The 18,884-nt window shown below is 43.5% G+C and overlaps 5 protein-coding genes across 6 annotated transcripts; 2 read left to right on the top strand and 3 right to left on the bottom strand.

The window, feature by feature from the left end:
- Positions 1–234: 234 nt before the first annotated feature.
- Positions 235–2,210, bottom strand: LOC128263115 (trypsin-1). Its single transcript, XM_052997833.1, has 2 exons — positions 1,582–2,210; positions 235–856 (listed from the first exon to the last, which is right to left on the bottom strand). The coding sequence occupies exons 1-2, from the start codon at positions 1,857–1,859 to the stop codon at positions 301–303; spliced, it is 834 nt and encodes a 277-aa protein (XP_052853793.1). The 5' UTR covers positions 1,860–2,210; the 3' UTR covers positions 235–300.
- Positions 2,211–2,389: 179 nt separating this feature from the next.
- Positions 2,390–6,651, bottom strand: LOC128263113 (leucine--tRNA ligase, cytoplasmic). The gene is made up of 6 exons (XM_052997831.1): positions 6,499–6,651; positions 5,511–6,349; positions 4,783–5,354; positions 4,262–4,720; positions 2,953–4,193; positions 2,390–2,893 (listed from the first exon to the last, which is right to left on the bottom strand). The coding sequence occupies exons 1-6, from the start codon at positions 6,499–6,501 to the stop codon at positions 2,456–2,458; spliced, it is 3,552 nt and encodes a 1,183-aa protein (XP_052853791.1). The 5' UTR covers positions 6,502–6,651; the 3' UTR covers positions 2,390–2,455.
- A 94-nt stretch (positions 6,652–6,745) lies between these two features.
- Positions 6,746–9,230, top strand: LOC128263114 (PAT complex subunit CCDC47). The gene is made up of 4 exons (XM_052997832.1): positions 6,746–7,197; positions 7,754–8,302; positions 8,430–8,777; positions 8,846–9,230. Exons 1-4 carry the CDS (start codon positions 6,901–6,903, stop codon positions 9,083–9,085), a joined length of 1,434 nt encoding a protein of 477 aa, XP_052853792.1. The 5' UTR covers positions 6,746–6,900; the 3' UTR covers positions 9,086–9,230.
- A 391-nt stretch (positions 9,231–9,621) lies between these two features.
- On the bottom strand, positions 9,622–14,554 carry LOC128261782 (kinesin-1 heavy chain). Its single transcript, XM_052995644.1, has 2 exons — positions 13,078–14,554; positions 9,622–10,617 (listed from the first exon to the last, which is right to left on the bottom strand). Exons 1-2 carry the CDS (start codon positions 14,244–14,246, stop codon positions 9,756–9,758), a joined length of 2,031 nt encoding a protein of 676 aa, XP_052851604.1. The 5' UTR covers positions 14,247–14,554; the 3' UTR covers positions 9,622–9,755.
- Positions 14,555–15,045: 491 nt separating this feature from the next.
- On the top strand, positions 15,046–17,866 carry LOC128261783 (myosin-9). 2 transcript variants are annotated; one of them, XM_052995645.1, is made up of 3 exons: positions 15,046–16,103; positions 16,608–16,958; positions 17,010–17,866. In XM_052995645.1, exons 1-3 carry the CDS (start codon positions 15,234–15,236, stop codon positions 17,589–17,591), a joined length of 1,803 nt encoding a protein of 600 aa, XP_052851605.1. In that variant the 5' UTR covers positions 15,046–15,233; the 3' UTR covers positions 17,592–17,866. The 2 variants fall into 2 exon arrangements, with proteins under 2 accessions (XP_052851605.1, XP_052851606.1); XM_052995646.1 differs by having other exon boundaries at positions 15,233–16,103; positions 16,608–17,865.
- The last annotated feature ends 1,018 nt before the right edge of the window (positions 17,867–18,884 follow it).

Genomic DNA, 18,884 nt, shown 5'->3' on the forward strand with positions numbered 1-18,884 from the left:
AGTTCTTTCGCTCTCTTCCGCTCGCTCCGTTTTTAAAATATTTAGTGACGTCATAATTCAAATTTCCTTAATAACTCCTAAAATATTGGTTCGACTTGGAAAATTTTAAGTGTGTCGGTATGTACCGACCGGTTTATATCTATAAACCGAATAAACATTTTAGCCCTAACCTTGTCTCAGAATAACATTACCGAGTTTCGGGAGTAGCGGGTATAATTAAGAGAAATTAATATATTTAGATGAACAAATTTTGCATTTATTGTTTTGACAAACTAGGTTTATTTAGTGGGTTTTCTTCTTTTAAACACCACTGTGCTCCTTGATCCAATCCCGGGCAAAGCTCACTCTGGAGTAGACACCCGGATAATCCGGTTTGGCACAACCATAGCCCCAGCTAACCACGCCCACCAGTTCTCCCGCCTCGCTGACCATCGGACCACCGGAATCCCCTTGGCACGCATCCTTGCCGCCCTCCAGAAATCCGGCACAGATCATTCGCTCGGTTACACCGCCATACTGCTTGTACTTCTCGCTGCACAACTCCTGATTGACCAGAGGCACCTCCACCTGACGCAGCCACTCCCTGGACTCCAGCAGGTTCTGGGTATTGCCCCAACCGCTCACAAAGCAGGTCGTCCCGTCCATGAACTTCATCTGCGACTCGGGCAGCCTGATGGCCTTTTTGGTCTCATCGAACTGGATGGGATGCGCCAGCTGGAGCAGTGAGAAGTCGTAGTCCACGTTGGTGTAGTTAAACTGCGAGTGCTGAACGATTTTCTGAACCCTCAGCAGTTGTCCACTGCGAGCAAATTCACTGGTTCCCAGGCGAATTTTCAGGCGATCTGCTGTTTTGCCACTGTTATTTTTGGTAGAATGTTTAAAATGAATAAAACAATCTGAAAGCTAGCTTAGTCAAGCCGAAGTTTATATTCCCTGGTTGGATCCAAAATATTTAACAAATTCTTGGAAAACAAATAAATTTACAAAATCTTATCCCTTAAAATTCCTAAGACAGCTATAGCATATAGCCATCCCATCAGCAATATATTTTAACATAAACAGTCCACATTTAAATAAATACGATTTGAGAAGCCATTTATATGGAAACATAAAAAAAATATTTGAAATTAAATATTTTTTAAGCCTGTTTGTTTCTATGGCAGCTACTAGGATATACACTTTCGATCAGCAAGATTTTTTAGCATGAACATTTAAAAATATACGATTTGTTAAGTTTCAATATCCTTAGCAAAGATAAAACATGTTTTTAATCTATGAAAAAAATAAATACAATTTGTACATTAAATGAGTATTTTGCTCTTAATTTTTTTTTTTAACTTTCATAGTTCAGATTTTATAGACTATTAAAGTTTCAAATTAAATTTCTTTAAATATTTTTGAAAAAACAAAATAGTTTGAACATTTATGAATTAAAAAATAAAATTAAATAATTAAAAAAAAAAATTATTTTAGTATGTTTTTGAGTTCAGCTTTTATAGGCCGTTCAAATATTTGGAAAATACGCTATAATTCTGGCGTAATATATAAGGGTATTTTAATATTATACTACTATTTACTTACTAAGTGCAATGGGCGGCAGTCAATATCCACTCCTCCGAAATCAGGGAGCCTCCACAAATGTGGGACGACGTCTGCAGCGAAACCTGATGCGGTGCATCGGTGATGTTAATGCGATGACCGCCCACAATCCGACCATCCAAGCGGGGTGATATTTTCCAGGGTTTTTCCAGCATATCCTTTGGCGAACGCTGCCTTTTAACGGGCTGTGGTATTAGACAAACGCCGGCCAAAACCAAAAGGCCGCACTGCAGCAGTAGAATCAAGCGAAGAGCCAACATGGTTATGTACTATGGCTTTTAGCAGAGCAAAGCCTTATATAGGTGTTCTTCTTTTCTTGGATTAGTGATAGCCACCCATTGGGCAGAAGACCCGCTGAGAGACTGCTGTTCAGCTTATCGGTACAGCCAACTGACACACTAAACACGTTGAAGACATCTAGTTTAGGGGTGGCATTCGATACACTCTCACTTACACTTAACAAACATGTCAGTTATCTTTAGTTACAATTAATTGGGACACCTTTGCTTCCTTCACAAGGTTGCAAGTTCATTTTTGAGTTGTGAGCATAAATTAAACATGCATTTTATACAATTCAGTTTTGTTTTTAGCAAGGCATACCAATGAAAACTATAACAATTAAATTAAAAAAATTTAGTTGTTCTAAACTAGCAAAGCCATTTTTGCTAATGCTTTAAGTTGCTAGTTGGCATTTTGTTTTAAATCTCAAGCTTACTTTATGTAAAGTATAATTTTCATTTGACTTGGATTGGGCACAAGCAGCTCACAGTTCATTTTAATAGCCATGGACTTGTTTTACAAGGTAGTGTTGTTTCATTTTATGAATAAGTTAGTATAGTTTGTGATGCTCTTCGACTTAATCCACCACATAGATAAGATTTCTTCCCACTTCCGTCAGTTTTCCGGCTTGCTCCAGGCTCACTTTCTTGGCCGCCACATCCAGAACAAAGTTGCCTTCGGTGAGCAGGGACTTGCCCGCTTTGTAGTCCTCAAAGTTGGGTATCTTTCTGGGGCCCAGAATGGGATCCACATGGCACCAGATCTTGAGGCTGGTCGTGTCCGCCTTGAGGCCAATGATCTTGGACAGCTTCTCGCGCAGCGAACGCACGGTGTCGCCTTCGGAGATGACGGTGTTGACCTGGAAGAAGGAGGAGCGCTCGATTGGATTCGTCAGCTCCACGCTCACATTGGGTGCCACCGAGAAGCTGATGAAGGGCGAGCCAGGACGAACTTCCTCACGAGTTTTCTCCGGCGCAGACGGATCATCGGTATACTTGATTTCCAAGACGTCAAGCTAAAAAGCAATTAAGAGTTAACAAGAGGGAAACGATCAATGAGTTTAAAGCTACTTACATCCAAGGTGTTTTTCAGATACTCCAGATTATTGACCAACACCTGGCGTTCGTCGAACTCCAAAGTGACGGCCAGGGCAGCCACACCCTTGCCGGATTCCACCTTCTCGCGAATCATCTGGGCGAAGGGCATCACACGTTTCATGAACTTCTTCAGCTCCGCTTTTTGTTGCAGCGTGGCCGCAATGACTTTGTTATCCGGCAGGGCCTGTGATTTGTTGAACAACTCCTTCATGGTGTCCAGCACGCAGCACTGCCACGGCGGATAAGTCTTGGCCACCCAGATGAGACCTCTATTCGGCTTCGCTGCTTGGACATCCGCAGACTTGTCTTTTCCCGCCTTGCCCTTGAATTGCAGCAGGTTCTTGAGGTTCAGACGGAACGAATGGGCGGCCTCCATGAGATATTCGGAGCACAGGATATCCACTTCGTTGATCTCCCCCACTTCTGGCCAGCGAGCATGAACAATGGACTCCTTGTTGCCCAGCAGTCCCCACACATGCTCCGCCATGTGCGGACAAATGGGGGACACCAAGAGGGCTTGCCGGCGTATGAACTCCAGCACCAGATCCTCGTGCATTCCCTGGGTGCCGCACAGTTGGCTGTACTTGTCCCTGGCCAACTGCAGCTCGTAGAAGCCACTTCGCAAGGCCTCCTTGAACAACATCTTCCTGTAGTTCTCATCCGTTTGCTGCGTCTTCAAGTTGAGCTCGCTCAGGAAGACCTGATCGTTGAAGGTCTTATCCTTGCCCTTTCGCAAACTGCTCCTGCTGTCCAGCATCTCCTTCACCCACTCAATGAACGTGTAGAGACGCAGGATGCCAGCGTCCGCCGTACTCTCCACAAAATTAGCATCCTCCACACTGTCGCCAGCATCGGCCAGACAAAGACGCATGCCATCGGCTGAGAACTTGTCCACAGCCTCGGTTAGCGTTAGGAAGTTGCCATCCGATTTGGACATCTTCGAGGAGTTGAGCAACAGGTGACCATTAACACGCATGCCCTTGGGCCATTTGTTCTCATCGTTTGGCCAAATGGCAGCATGATTGTACAGGCAGAAGGTCAAGTGGTTCTGGATGAGATCCTTGCCAGAGACGCGCAGATCCATGGGATACCAGTACTCAAACTCACGACGCAAGACAGCCAGATGCTCCTGTTTAATGGCTGTTTTCTTGGGCAGTGGGGTCTCCTTAAAGAAGATGTAGTCCCAGATCTCAGCGGTCATGTCAGAAGGTTTGATGCCTGAAAAGTGGGGGAATAAATAAATATAAATAAACAAAGTTCGCTATAAGAGTAATAAGTCCACCCACCGAAGGGACCTGGCTTCTCGCCGCGGAAAGTGCCGCCCTGCAGCAAGTGCACCACCGTGTAGAAGGCCATGTAGATGGTGGAATCCGAGAGGGACTCAATCAGCCACTTGTCGTCCCAGGGCAGTTTGGTTCCCAGGCCGTAGGTCCTGGAGCAGGCGTACTCGTGCAGCCAGTTCAGGCAGGCTTCGAAGTTGTTGCGCGCCTCCTCGTGGAACGTCTCCATGTCCTGCAGTATCTTGGTGGCCTGAGCCTGCCACACTGGCTCGCCGTAGTTCAAATACCACTGGTTGCACAGCGCCACCACGCATTCGTCAGCCGAACGCGACATGATGGTCTTCTCCGGTTCGTAGTAAACGTCCGCCTCGTTGGCATCGACCAAACGCTTCTGCAGATCCTTTTTCACATCCTGAATCTTGCGGCCAGCAAATTCACCCACCAACATTACTCCGTCATAGAAACCTTAAGGTAAATAAATAAATTTACTATCAGAAACTCATGAGGCTTTATCGAATTACACTTACTCTTGAGGTAGCACATTTCTTTGGCTTCGGCCAACTTATCCTTGTCGTTTTGTGATTGAATCTTGAGCGTTTCGTAGGCATGGACGGCACTTAGTTTGCCCAGAGTGGGCACTTCGATGATGGGAATGGGCTCATAGGGCAGCACCATCTCATCCTTCAGTCCGTACTTCTGGCGGAAGGCCTCCTTCTTTTGCAGATCCACCAGCGCGGCATAATCATCGGGAGAATCGGACGGCACCGAAGTGACCACTCCAGTTCCCTTGTCCTCCTTGATGCTCAGCATGGGCAGCGTGTATACGATTTTGTGCGGGGTCAGAGGAGCCGAGAGGGGCACTCCCAGCAGCTCTTGGCCAGTCAGTTCAGCCAGCACCTTGACATCACCCTCCTCGGCGGTGAATCCCTGGTAAGTCATGTTTCTGGCCGCTCGCCGTGTGCTGATCCACACCTCGTTATTTCTGCTGGTCTGCCAGGCAATGTACTTGATGTCCGGATGCAGCCAGCAATTGGTCTGGCCATACATCGTCTCCGGACGCAGAGTGGCGGCCACCATGTAAATCGGCTGCTTGATGGAGCTGAAATTAATGAGATAGCAAGGAAAATATGAATTTTCTATTAAATGTTTGACAAAAATGCAATTTTCAATTGAATATTCTTCAACTGGTACCAAATTCTGTACCATTGAAACTGAGATTACAAAATCATATTGCTGATAAACACATGATATATACCTCAAAGCCTTTGGCGTCTCCAGCACCTTCATCTTGATGAGCGTGTACTCCTGGGGACCCACTCCCTCGCCGGAAGAGCGATCGTGGTCCATGCAGGGCTGTCCATCCTTGGGCGAGTAGATGGTGTACCGCTTGCCGTACATGATCTTGCCCCTTGCCTTCAGGTGATTGAACTGCCAGCGTACAAACGAATCGAAATAGGGATTGGCATCGGTGGTGATGAAGGTGCGCCGCCAATCGATGTGCACGCCTATCCGCTTGAGATCCTGCACCGCCAGCGGTGGGAAGTAGTTGAGCCAGTGCTCGGCATTGGCAAAGTCCTTAATTTCCTCGTCCTTCAGGCCGAGGCTCTGCATGATTTGCCATTGATATTTGGCGGCTCCCGTCTTGGCCACCGCCTTGCTCTTCTTTCCCTTCGACTTGTCCTTGGGCACTTCGGATGCGGTGGTTTCCACGGCAGCTGGGGCCACATCCTGGCTGTCCGGGAACCTTGGTGGAAAGCCGAACTGCTCCAATTCACGGGTTAACTTATCCGCACAGGCCTTGATGGGCATGCCAGTGCAGTGGAAGCCAAAGGGCCAGAGGACACGACGTCCCTTGAGGCGGTGATACCGCACCGAGTACTCCGCCTTGGACAGGGAGAAGGTGTGACCCAAATGGAGGCGTCCATTCATGTAGGGAAAGGGAAAGGTCACAAAGAACTTCTCCGCCTGGCGTTTTTTGGGCGCCGTCGGCGCATCCGACTGGTGCACCTTCTCCAACTCCCATCGCTGCTGCACTTGCTGCTCGATCTTCTGCAGATATTCCACCTTAAAGGTGCCTTTCCGTTCGCTGGTGGCCTATGGCATATAAACTAATTAGCATGTGTACAATATTTGCATTTTAAATGCAGTCATTAAGCGGCGAATTGCATCAGCCGGCATGCGTTCGTGGCAATTTCGATGAGTCATTAATCGAGGGGGGATTTTCTTTACCGATAAGAACTCACCATTGTCGATTTGATGCAGGCACTCGTAATTGTTTAAAACAATTATTTTATTCAGATTGCCGCACTCAACAGAAAATAAAATAAGTTTTGCACTGCAACGTGTTTACCTTCGCCAGTGTGACCGTGGCTGATTACTGTTAAAATAATACCATACGAGCTTTTAGTATTTTGTTTATACCATTTTCACGCTGCTGAACCATTTTATTTTGGCCGTTTCAACATACTGCTTATGGCAATCTATCTATCAGGCCGGGCGGTGTATTTTAACGAACGATCGGCGGTCACACTTCAAATTTAACCTAGTTTTTTTTTCTTAATTAGTTGTGAAAAGTTTTAGGACATTTAGATAAATTGTAACTTAAGTTAACCGACCAGATTGCGCCAACACGTGATCCCGCCAAGATGCGACCAGTATTTGCCTTTCTGCTGCTGGCGCTCCTCTGCTTTGCAAGCACAAAATCGGAGGAGAGTGACTTCGAGGAAGACGATGGTGATTTTGCCGAATTCGACGATGGCAATTTCTACGCGGAACCAGCGGCCAAAAACGCGGACTCCTTTTCCGGCGGAGCAGGTTCGATCCGTGAGGATCAGGATGCGGCCCCCAAGGAGTCCACCCAGTCCCGCAAGCCAGCACAAAATGTGGAGAGCGACGAGGAGGATGGTCTTGTGGAGGACGATGACGAGTTCGAGCACTTTCAGGTAAACAATGACAGGTGTTCGGTTTTCCATGGCGTGACACAAGGGTTAAGAACTTTGATCACTAAGCCTATCGATTTAAATGCTTCATTAATTCGTAATTCTGTCTAATTGGATTGGATTTAAGTGCCCTTCTTGGACTATTTAATTTCAGGGCGAGGCTACAATTCCATTATATATTTAAAACTAACCATTTATAAATTATATCAAGGGTTTTAAACTTTCACCTTTTGTGACAGAAAGTATTTTATTAAACTTTCTTTTTCAAACAGCTTAATTATTTCTAACTCAAAGACATTATAAGTCTGTAAAATTTGTTAAAGTTTTATCATCACTTGCTTAGTTATGTAACTAGATATCAGTTAACTTAAAATTAAATAGGTTTCTTTAGCTTAAAAGGAAAAACATTTGTAAACAATTTTGATAACTACTTTAACAGTTGTAGGCAAATGTTTTTTGCTAGTTTATTAGATACCAGTATACCAATCTGGCTTAAATAAAAAACCCATTTCGATTTTCCACAAAACAAAATCAATTAATCCGTCGATCATATTTTCAGGATGAGGAAGAGTTCGAGGGCTACGATGGCGGAGACTCCAAGGACCCGCCCATCGACCAGAAGGTTGAGCCCAAACTGAACATACCCAACATACCGCTCCATTTCCGCACCCACTGGGACTCCTACTGGATGGAGATGCTCATGGTGGCCGGCTTGCTGGCCTACTTTGCCAACTTCTTTGCGGGCAAGGCGAAGAATGCGCGTTTGGCGCAGCTCTGGTTCAGCACGCACAGAGCCCTGCTCGATGAGAACTTCGCCCTGGTGGGGGATGATGGCAAGGCAGAGAACGAGAATCCAGGACTGATCAAGGAGAGCGAGAGTCTCTACACCTTGTGGTGCTCTGGCAGGACCTGCTGCGAGGGCATGCTCGTCGAGCTGAAGATGATCAAGCGACAGGATCTGGTCTCCTTGGTGGCGGGATTGATGCGACCACAGCTGGATCAGGCCCACATCAAAATCGAACTCACCCGCGGCGTAATGGATGCATTTGTATTTGCAGTCGGTACCAAAAAGACCATTACCAAGGTCTTTAAAGAGTACACAGATCTGGTAAGCCCTCGAATATGTTTACACTGTGCTATACATTTAGGGTTTTACTTTTTACTTTTTTTTACTTTAACTTTGTTGTGTCTTTATTTATACCTTTAACTAATATCATACCCATATTTTTTTGCAGAGCAAGTTCTGTAGTCTAGTCGGCAAGCCGGAGGATCGCTACAACGTGCCCACCGGCTTTGGCGTGCTCTCCGAAGTTCCGGAGGCCACGTCCGCCATCCTCGAGTCACGCGTTATCACTGCACTTAACAAGTACCAAAGCTATATCGATTACCTGCACATCTCGGACCAGTTCAGTGGGCCCATCCAGCAGGAGGAGGGCGGCACCCTCAAGCAGCCCGAGACGAAGGCCGTGCTCCTGGCCGGCTTCAATCTGCCCAAGCACGCCGAAATGGAGACCATTAAGCCGTTGTTATTGTTGATCTTTTATTTGATGGAACGCCTGAAGACCTACCGCATGTCCAAGGAGGTAGCTATCCATAGATTATTGTTACTTTTCGAATTATCTTGTGACTTATTATATCATTTATTTTGTAGGGCAAAGCCAAGTCGGACAAGAATCGGCAGCGCGTCGAGGAGGAGTTCTTGAAGAGCACCCATGCTGCTCGTGCTGAGGCCGCCGCTCAGCGTCGCGAGGACAAGCGCAAGCAGGAAAAGGAGCGCATCCTGGCCGACGAGGATCCGGAGAAGCAGCGTCGCTGGGAGGCCAAGGAGCAAAAGCGGCAGGCCAAGCGGAATGCGCCCAAGATGAAGAGACTGGCCGTCAAGTCGCTGTAGATTTTCGTCGCCAGTGTGTGCCATTTGCACGGCAAGGAGCGCTCCTCCTTAACGTACACAAAAACCGACCATTTGTAGCTCTTCCTCTCAAATGCCACAATAAAAGCAATATCTATTTGTTTCCTATGGAGCGCCAAAACAAAAATGGGCTCTGTGACTACCTAAGGTGGATTATTATAACCGATAAGCAACGATGAGATAATGGGTGAGATAAGTAATAGTGTGGAATGAATTCATTTTTTTCAGTCGAAGGTTTGTATGTGAGTAACGAACAACTCTATTCCGATAAGCCTACAAAATATTAATAGTATTTAATTACTAATGCTTGTATTTGGTTGGGGGCAATATAAATATTAATATTTATATGAGCTATGAAGTATGTAAGCTTTACTTAGTTATTTTGTTGAACGAAAGAATACAATTATTTATTATTTTGACTGAGATTCAGATAATATAACAATTTAAATGCGCTATGACCATCTTATTTAACTAAATTGTTGAAATAGATACGATTTTCTGTAGTTACGTGTGATAAATTTATATATTTATTTGGTTGGCCGAAAGAATACTAATATTTATTAGCTTAACAGAGATTTGGATTACAAATTACAATTTTTTCACAGGCACTTCGGTACTTTTAATGAGCTTCGAGTGATCGATCCCAGCCAATTTAACACTTGACGGGGAAACAGTTCTCGTTGGACACATACGCTATGTGATTGCGCAGCGTTTTGATCTGTTTCTGGGCGGCATCGAAGCTGTAGGACAGGGTGTTCAGTTGGCCCTGCATCTCGCGGATCACGGCCTCGCGGTCGTTGACCGAAAGCGAGGCAGTTGCCCGGCACTGGGCCAGCTCCTTCTCCAGCCGATTGATCTGCTCCTGCTGCTGGGACTTGATCAGCTCGGCGCGTTCCTTGGTGCCGGCTATGATCTTGGCGGACTCGGTGCGCAGCGTGTCCAGATCATCTTGGGTGGACTTGAGCTGCTCGCAGAAGAGATCCCGCTGGCGGAGCAGCTCCTCCAGTTCGTTCCGGGCCTGGGTCAACTCCATCTGGCACTGGGCCAACTGCGGACGCACATCGATGCTGGGCTGCTCCAGTTGGGCCTTGCAGGCCTTCAGTTCCTTGCATACCACCACCAGTTTGGTCTGCATCTCATCCTTTTCCTTGCAAACCTGCGCCAACTTCAGCTGCTCGTTCTCCAGCAGCTTGGGAAAGTGGAGCAGCTCGTTGAGCTTCTCCTGGAACTTGGCTCGGATCTCCTTGACCTCCGTGTTGATCTGCTGCTCGATGCGCTTGTTGTTCATATTCAGCTTCTCCAGCGAGACGCACTGCTCCTCCACTTTTTGCTGCGCCAGCAGGTACTTGTTGCGGTAGTCCTCCAGCTGCTGCGACTGCTCCTTCATGATGCACTTGAACTCCAGCTGCTCCTCCTTCAGTTCGTTGACCCGGGCACGAAGTAGATTCAGTTCGGCAGCATCGGCATCCCCATCGCCTCCTTTCGATGGACAGGGACCGCAGATGCCCTTCATTCTGGTGAGGGGGAAATGGGTTATTTATTCAAGTTTTTATACCCTTATGAGGTATAACCGTGAAGGGTACAATATATATCTTGTTTTAAGTTACCTTTCTACCAAGTCATTTTTTAAAATTTTTAGAAAATCGATCCAAAATTTGGAACAGATTTGTTTGAATGCAGATTTGTTTGCATTAAAGCCACAAACTTTTAGAGGTATGCCTTTTCGAAATCGGATTTCTGAGAGAAAAGTTATGCAATTAAAAGTGCTTGGCTTAGGTCATTTTTCGACAAACATCCGTTTTTGTGAAAAATTGAAGGGGGTACCATCATCAAAATTTCAAGAAAATCGATCCGAAATTACAAACCAACATTTAAACGCAGATTTATGGGAAAATAATCCAAAAACCGTCAGAACTAAGTCTTTTCCAAATCGGATATCTTTACAAAAAGTTATGGAATTAAATGTGTTGGATTTAAGTCACTTTTCTGCAAAAATTTTTTTTTATTTAAATTTCATTAAATCGCTTAAAAAATCAACACAAAATACAACAGGCAAATTTGAATGCAGAATCTAAGAACACAAAACCACAAACCCTAGGAGGCATGCATTTTCAAAATCGGATATCTGAGAGAAAAGTTATGCAATTAAAGGAACTGGGTTTAGGTCATTTTTCGACAAACATCCATATTTGGGAAAAATTGAAAGGGGTACCATCATCAAAATTTCAAGAAAATCGATCCGAAATTACAAACCAACATTTAAACGCAGATTTATGGGAAAATAATCCAAAAACCGTCAGAACTAAGTCTTTTCCAAATCGGATATCTTTACAAAAAGTTATGGAATTAAATGTTTTGGATTTAAGTCACTTTTCTGCAAAAATTTTTTTTTATTTAAATTTCATTAAATCGCTTAAAAAATCAACACAAAATACAACAGGAAAATTTGAATGCAGAATCTAAGAACACAAAACCACAAACCCTAGGAGGCATGCATTTTCAAAATCGGATATCTGAGAGAAAAGTTATGCAATTAAAGGAACTGGGTTTAGGTCATTTTTCGACAAACATCCGTTTTTGTGAAAAATTGAAAGGGGTATCATCATCAAAATTTCAAGAAAATCGATCCGAAATTACAAACCAACATTTAAACGCAGATTTATTGGAAACTAATTCAAAAACCGTCAGAACTAAGTCTTTTCCAAATCGGATATCTGTAAGAAAAGTTATGGAATTAATTGTGATGGATTTAAGTCACTTTTCTGCAAAGCATTTTTTTAAATTTAAATTTTATTAAATCGGTTAGAAAATTAACAAAAAATACAAGACTGAAATTTGAATGCAGAATCTTAGAACATTAAACCACAAACCTTAGGAGGCATGCCTTTTTAAAATCGGATATCTGAGAGAAAAGTTATGCAATTAAAGGAACTGGGTTTATGTCATTTTTCGACTAACATCCATTTTTGGGAAAAATTGAAAGGGGTACCATCATAAAAATTTCAAGAAAATCGATCCGAAATTACAAACCAACATTTAAACGCAGATTTATGGAAAACTAATCCAAAAACATAATGAACTAAGTATTTTCCAAATCGGATATCTGTAAGAAAAGTTGTGGAATTAAATGTGCTGGTTTTGGCTCGCTTTTCTGCAAGGCATTTTTTTAAATTTAAATTTCATTAAATCGCTTAGAAAACCAACACAAAATACAAGACTGTAATTTAAATGCAGAATCGAAGAACACTAAACCACAAACCTTAGGAAGTATGGCTTTTTAAAATCGGATATCTGAGAGAAAAGTAATGCAATTAAAGGAACTGGGTTTAGGTCATTTTTCGACAAATATCCATTTTTGGGAAAAATTGAAAGGGGTACCATCATTAAAATTTCAAGAAAATCGACCCGAAATTACAAACCAACATTTAAACGCAGATTTATGGGAAACTAATCCAAAAACCTAATGAATTAAGTCTTTTCCAAATCGGATAACTGTAAGAAAAGTTATGGAATTAAATGTGCTGGTTTTGGCTCGCTTTTCTGCAAGGCATTTTTTAAATTTAAATTTAATTAAATCGCTTAGAAAATCAACGCAAAATACAAGGCTGTAATTTGAATGCAGAATCGTACAACACTAAACCACAAACCTTTGGAGGTATGCCTTTTTAAAATCGGATATCTGAGAGAAAAGTTATGCAATTTAAAGTGTTTGGCTTGGGTAATTTTTAGACAAACATCCATTTTTTGGGAAAAATTAAAAGGGGTAACATCATCAAAATTAAAAAAAAAATCTACCCTATAGCTGTTATAGGAATAATCGAATAATATTTACTAAACTTGGTTGTTTTTTAATAACTAAGCATATATCTCTACTTGATTGCAAGGGTATAAACTCTTTGGCTTTCCGAAGTTTCCTTTCTTTTAATACTAAATGAACGGTCTGATTTTGAAATGTAGCTCAAGGACAGGCCTACCTTTTCTGCAGCTCCTTCATCTGGCAGTCCTTGCGCTGGAACTCGGTCAGCAGGCGGGTGTAGTTCTCCTTCATCTTCTCGTACTTGTCGGCCTTGGTGTTCCGCTTGCCGCCGCAGATGACCAGCGGATCGGGATCCTCGGGACAGGGTGGCCTCGGTGGACATGGCCTGGAGCAGGGAACGGCAGAATCCTCCGCCTCCGCCTCCCCATCGTCGTCATCCTGGTAGTCCGGGCAGGGCTCTGGACCATCCCGATTGCTCACCTCCTGGAGCAGCTTCTTCACCGAAGACTGCATGCTCTGGATGCGTCGCTTCAGCTTCTCCATGGACTCGCACTTGCCAGGCGATGGTGCAGCAGGCGGCATGGGACAGGGCTTCCTTTTCGGAGGAGGAGCACATGGCTGACCCATGCTGCTGCTGCTGCTGTCCGGTGGACATGGGGGCTTGGGACAGGGCCCTGGACTGCAGACAGGCTGCTTTTTGCAGCTCATTATGGCACAGGCTATCTCCTCGATCATTTTCTTGTCCTCCGGACAGGCGCCCTTCATCTTCTGCATGGCCTTTTGCAGGGCGCAGATCAGCTTGTCATCCTGACCAGCCATATCCCGCTGACCACCACCTCCTCCTCCACCTGCTCCTCCACCTGCTCCTCCACCACAAACACTGGCACAGGAGCTGGCTTCATCCGCACAGGGATCTGTGCCACTGCCAGCCGGGGCACAAGGACCTATGCCACACATATAGGGCGACAGGTTGTCCTCGTCCACAGTGGTGGTCATGGGCAGCTCCTTGTAGTGCCTGTGTGAGCCAAAGTTTTGCAGCTGCACTGCCCTATTCATCATGGTGTGCAGCTTGATGTTCTCCTGCTCCATGCAGATCCTCAGCCTCTTGATCTCCCTCAACTCGTTCCGGGTCTTACATGGCTTGGCACACATATCCATTATGTTGCTCTTGATGTCCTGTATAATCTTGTTCTGGCAATCGATCTCCTTGATCAGCGCCAAGTACTCCATATACATGCGCGTCTGCTCCGGATCGTCAGAGGATTCGCCCAGCTTGGAGAAGAGATCCTCGTCGGGACCCTCCTCCATCATGTGCTGCTCGCCAAGGTACTGGTTCTCATCGTCCTCGTACTCACCCTCGTCCGTGTACTCCGTGTTCTCCGCCATCTCAGCTTCTCAATATTCACTTTAAGTTTATACCAAAATTTAACCAAGAAGTAAGTCTACCTATCAATCTATCTGAAGTTTCTTTTTTTTTCGTTTTTTATCCAGTTAGGATTACTAACGATTTTGGGCCACTTCTAATCTGGTTAAAATTTTAACACATATTCTGAAGGAGAAAATTTCGAACAAAAGTTTCAGAACGAATCAGTTGTTTTCTTCGTTAGCGAATAAAATGAACTGAAAGATCGAAGGGGACTTCTGCCTGGGCAATTGGCAACAGATTTGGAATGGCCTGCTCGGATTTTGGGGCGGAGAACGAAGGTTCACGGAGCTCTACGTTGGCAAAAGTCCAGTTAAAGACTAGCTTCTCCAGAAATCTGCTCACTGGAGGGGATCAATAAAATCTCCTGAAGGAGAAAAATGTTTCAGTTGATTTGTTCGGCGAAACAAACAACTATATTTACTTCTGCCGCTACTTAAATTGGGTCAAAATTAAAACGCAGTCTAACCTAAAGGCAATGCAATTTTTTATTAAATAAATAAAATAACTTGTTTTAATAGAATAACTCTTATGACGAAATTTAAGTATTGTGTTTATGCCAGAATCTTTTAAGAGTTAATGTTAATGTTAATGTTTTCAAATGCTTATTCTAAACAATTTTTTTAGATCTAATTTTTATTGTTTACTTTAAAAACAAATTCAATAAATCAAAGAAAATAGCTTTATTGTTAAGGTTTTGGAGTTAAATCTATCATGTTTTTCGCCCAACACCACTCTTATTTTCGCGAACCACTATTATAATGCCATACGAGTAGGCGTAACATCATATTTTCTATCAAATAATTTTCGTAACGTCTCACGTAAAAATTATCTACAATTTTTTGGGAAACGAATGTGTGATAACGTTTTAAAAAATTCTCTGTTGGCCAAAAGCAGTGCAAAAAATTAGACAAGTGAATTTACAAACGTAATAGGCTAAATTTTCGTAGATGTTAAAGCCATCCAAGGGGTCACTGGCCACAAGACAACGCACACTTGGATTCCGACCGCAGAATCGTGCTAAAATCGAGGATCACAGCCGGGAAAAAGACTCAATGGGCGAGGATTTCGAACTGGAGGAGAAGGGCGGAGATCAGTTGGATGAGAAGAGTAGCTATGTCTGTCTATCGCGGCAGAGTTCCAAAATCCAGGCTACGATGAGTGCCAGCAGTTTGGGTTTCAGGGATCACAATCCCGATGGAGAACTCGAATCGGAAAGTTATCGAAAAAACCACAGCTCTGAGAGAAGGTCAAAAAATCCACCCGATTCAGAAGCCATTGGCGACAAGTTAAAGGATGAACTCTGCAGATATAAGCAGGAGCTCAAGGAATACAACGAGACCACCAAGGATCTGGAGGAAAAGTATATGAAGATCAATTACGAGCTAAGCGAAATGCAGCAGAAACACGATCGTTTTGTGTCCAGCAGAGGACAAACTTCGGAAATGGATATGGAAAGTGAGGGCGATCCGGATAATTTCTATAGTTCGGCCAGCAGTGTGGCCTCGCAAATGACGGTCAAGCGGAAGAGTCCCCAAATTCTGCACAGCAATACAAGTTTCATGACCGTTCTCTCGGCCCGGAGTTCCTGTGACAACATTTCTCGTAAGAAATACTCCTCCGAAAGAAGTAATCATCAGCGAAAGGATCATCGAAGTAATGAAAACAGTTCATTTGATAGCCGTGTTGTGGAAACACTGGCCAGTCGGCATGCCAAGCGGAGAAAGAGATCCTTGGAGCAGGACGATCGGGAGAGGGAGCCCGCCGCCTCCTTCAAGGATGTCTACAATGTGCTAAAGGACGTGATTAACACCTCACAGGTAGGCATCATTAATGATATATATATATATATATTTATATATATATAAACTCTAAATAACAACAAGTAGAAACAAGGGTTTATAAAGCATATGTTATATATTCTTGATCAGGATCTCGGACTTTATAGAAGTTAGAGATTTGGGATCTTAAATACAGTTTCATGTTGTCCTTCCATTCTGGCAAATGGTAATTAGCTACGGCAGTTATTGGTATATATTTGTTTATTTGTTTAGTGTCTAACGACACACCAAAAATGTTCCAAATCAAACCAGTATTTAAAAAGTTATTAGGAAAATACTAATTATGACGTCACTGCATGTTTAAAAAAGGTAGTCCACATATTTGAAAGAGCGAAAGAGAGCGAGGGATCTGTTAGCAGAGTGCTGCTTGCTCTCAGCGTGAAGTGTTGACTCTACCCTACGGTAGATGGCGCCACCCGATGGTGTATTTATTTACAAATTTCTTAGCTAATATCGGTTTTACCCCTTTTCTCCTAAAACCAGGACCACAAGTACAAGCATGAACGAGATCGGGACAGAGATCCAAGGGACACGGGTGACCTGAGGCAACTGCAGAGCACCATCAAGAGCTTGAAAAGCGAGCAGCTCCAATTCCGGACGCTTATTCGGCAGCAACAGGACCGGATTGCGGACTACCACACGCGATGTGTGAAGGCCCAGGACATCATGAGCAACCAGAAGCACGAGATCGACAAGCTGCACGTGAACAACAAGCAACTGGAGACCAGCATATACCATGACATAGACAGTCTGCGCTCCAAGATCGACACCAAACTAAAGAGTGTGTCCCATTTGCCCAAGAAGATGCGCGAAGAGCACTCCAAATACGAGAAGGTAATGCGGGAAAATTGTCTGCTGGCGGATAAACTTCATGCCCTCCAACAGGAGGCCATGCAACTGAAGGTCAAGATCGATGATCTGGGGCGAAGAAAGCTGGTCACCATCAATAGACTAAAGGCGGCCGAAAGGGATCTGAAGATATTCAAGAACTACAACTCAGCTCTAAAGACGGAAAAGCGTAAATTAACCCAGGAACTGTCGACAATGAAGGATCAACTGGAGCAACTCCAGGCGAGCAGTAAGAGGCAACTTTCCCGCCATCGCGAGCAGAGTGAAAAACAGCGCAGGGATCTGCAGAAAAGGATTTACGACCTGGAACTTAAGCTGAGTAGGAGTCAGAACTCCACCTCCAGTTTGATTCAGGAACGGGATAGCCTGATAGCCGAACTCCAGACGCAACTGCACACATTGGTTCACAACTTCGAGGTGTCCCAGAAACACATACGGGTGCTGCGGCGGCACATCTACTCCATGACCAATCCGGGCGGGAATCCGGGAATCCCTGGCGGTGCTTCAGCTGGCATTGGCGGCTCCCAGCGACCCAGTCTGATCAGGATCAATCAGATGTCCCAAGGTTCCAGCACTGGACGCATCGGTAACCCGCGAACGCTGATGGGCAAGATCTAGATAGAGATTGGCCATATATAAATATAATCCAAGATCTAGAGATCATGCCCATCAGCTGTCCAGGCAATTTGAAGGTAAGGTTTTTATAGTCTAGGCCATATCATCAAGTTGCCTGGACTTTTCACGCCGTTATCGTCTCGATACTGACACTTTTATTTGGTGATCATGCAAACTAATTGTCTTTTTACAAAACCCTCTTAATATCTGGTTTTAATGGGTTTGGGATTTGGTAATTGGTACTACCTTTTCTTTAGAAATCCAGTAGAATGTGGAAATATATTTAGATGTAAAGAAGCAAGCACACTGATAAAAAAAAATTAAAAATAAATTTCTGACTATTGCATTAAAAAAACTTTTATTTGGATTAACTATTAAATCATAATATTTAATACAAAGCATATTAAATTGCATGATTTAAAATGGTTGCTATTTGATTTAAATCCATTTTATTTAATTTAAATATGGTTTAAATCTAAATTTAGTTTTTAGATATTAAAAAAATTCCAAAAACACTTTGAACAAGGTTTTGAGAATAGTTTCATTTTAAATTTTTTAACAAAAAAAAATTTTAAAAACAAGAATTATATTATATTAAAGTATAATCGTACTTAAATGAGTTAAGTAAACAAAACAGAAATATTTTAAGCTGCATGAGTTTTAATAATAAATTATAAAGTCAATAGTTTTGGAAACAAAATATTTATTTTTGTGTTAATCATCCACATATATGTACCATAACATTTTATATGTTTTTTAATTTTTCTAATTGTGTGGTGTTGGTTGAGCAGCTATTGTGTTTGATGGTGCTGATATATGTAAATCGGCATTACGGTTGCCCTGCTTCCAAAGTCTCTTAAAGGTCGGCTGATTATAGGGATTCGTGACTAGTCCTGCGACGCATTCTTTGATATAATTCAGGCAGCAATTACCATCCGAAAGGCAGGACTCAGCGCATCCACAACCCTCGTTTATATAATTACCAGAAATTGAGACTTGGCCACAACGAGCAGTGCAATTTGCCATTTCGTAAGCCAATGTACCATGTACCAACTGGCTGTATCCTACACTATATATCAGCATAAACTGCACCAAAGTCCAGAAAAAGTGCATAGCTTTAAATACTCCAAAAATAGATGTTTTTGCCCAAGAAGCGAATGAACGACTGATCGATTTTTGATTTCCAGGGCATGCAGCGATTTTAAGGCCATACCAATTGGGCTTATTTGGCTTCTTGTGATCTCATTCCAAATCTAAGTACGCAGCCAACAATTGCCGGTTAAAATTGGCAATGTA

Source organism: Drosophila gunungcola, unplaced genomic scaffold, assembly GCF_025200985.1.
Source record: "Drosophila gunungcola strain Sukarami unplaced genomic scaffold, Dgunungcola_SK_2 000001F, whole genome shotgun sequence".
Lineage (NCBI taxonomy): Eukaryota > Metazoa > Arthropoda > Insecta > Diptera > Drosophilidae > Drosophila > Drosophila gunungcola.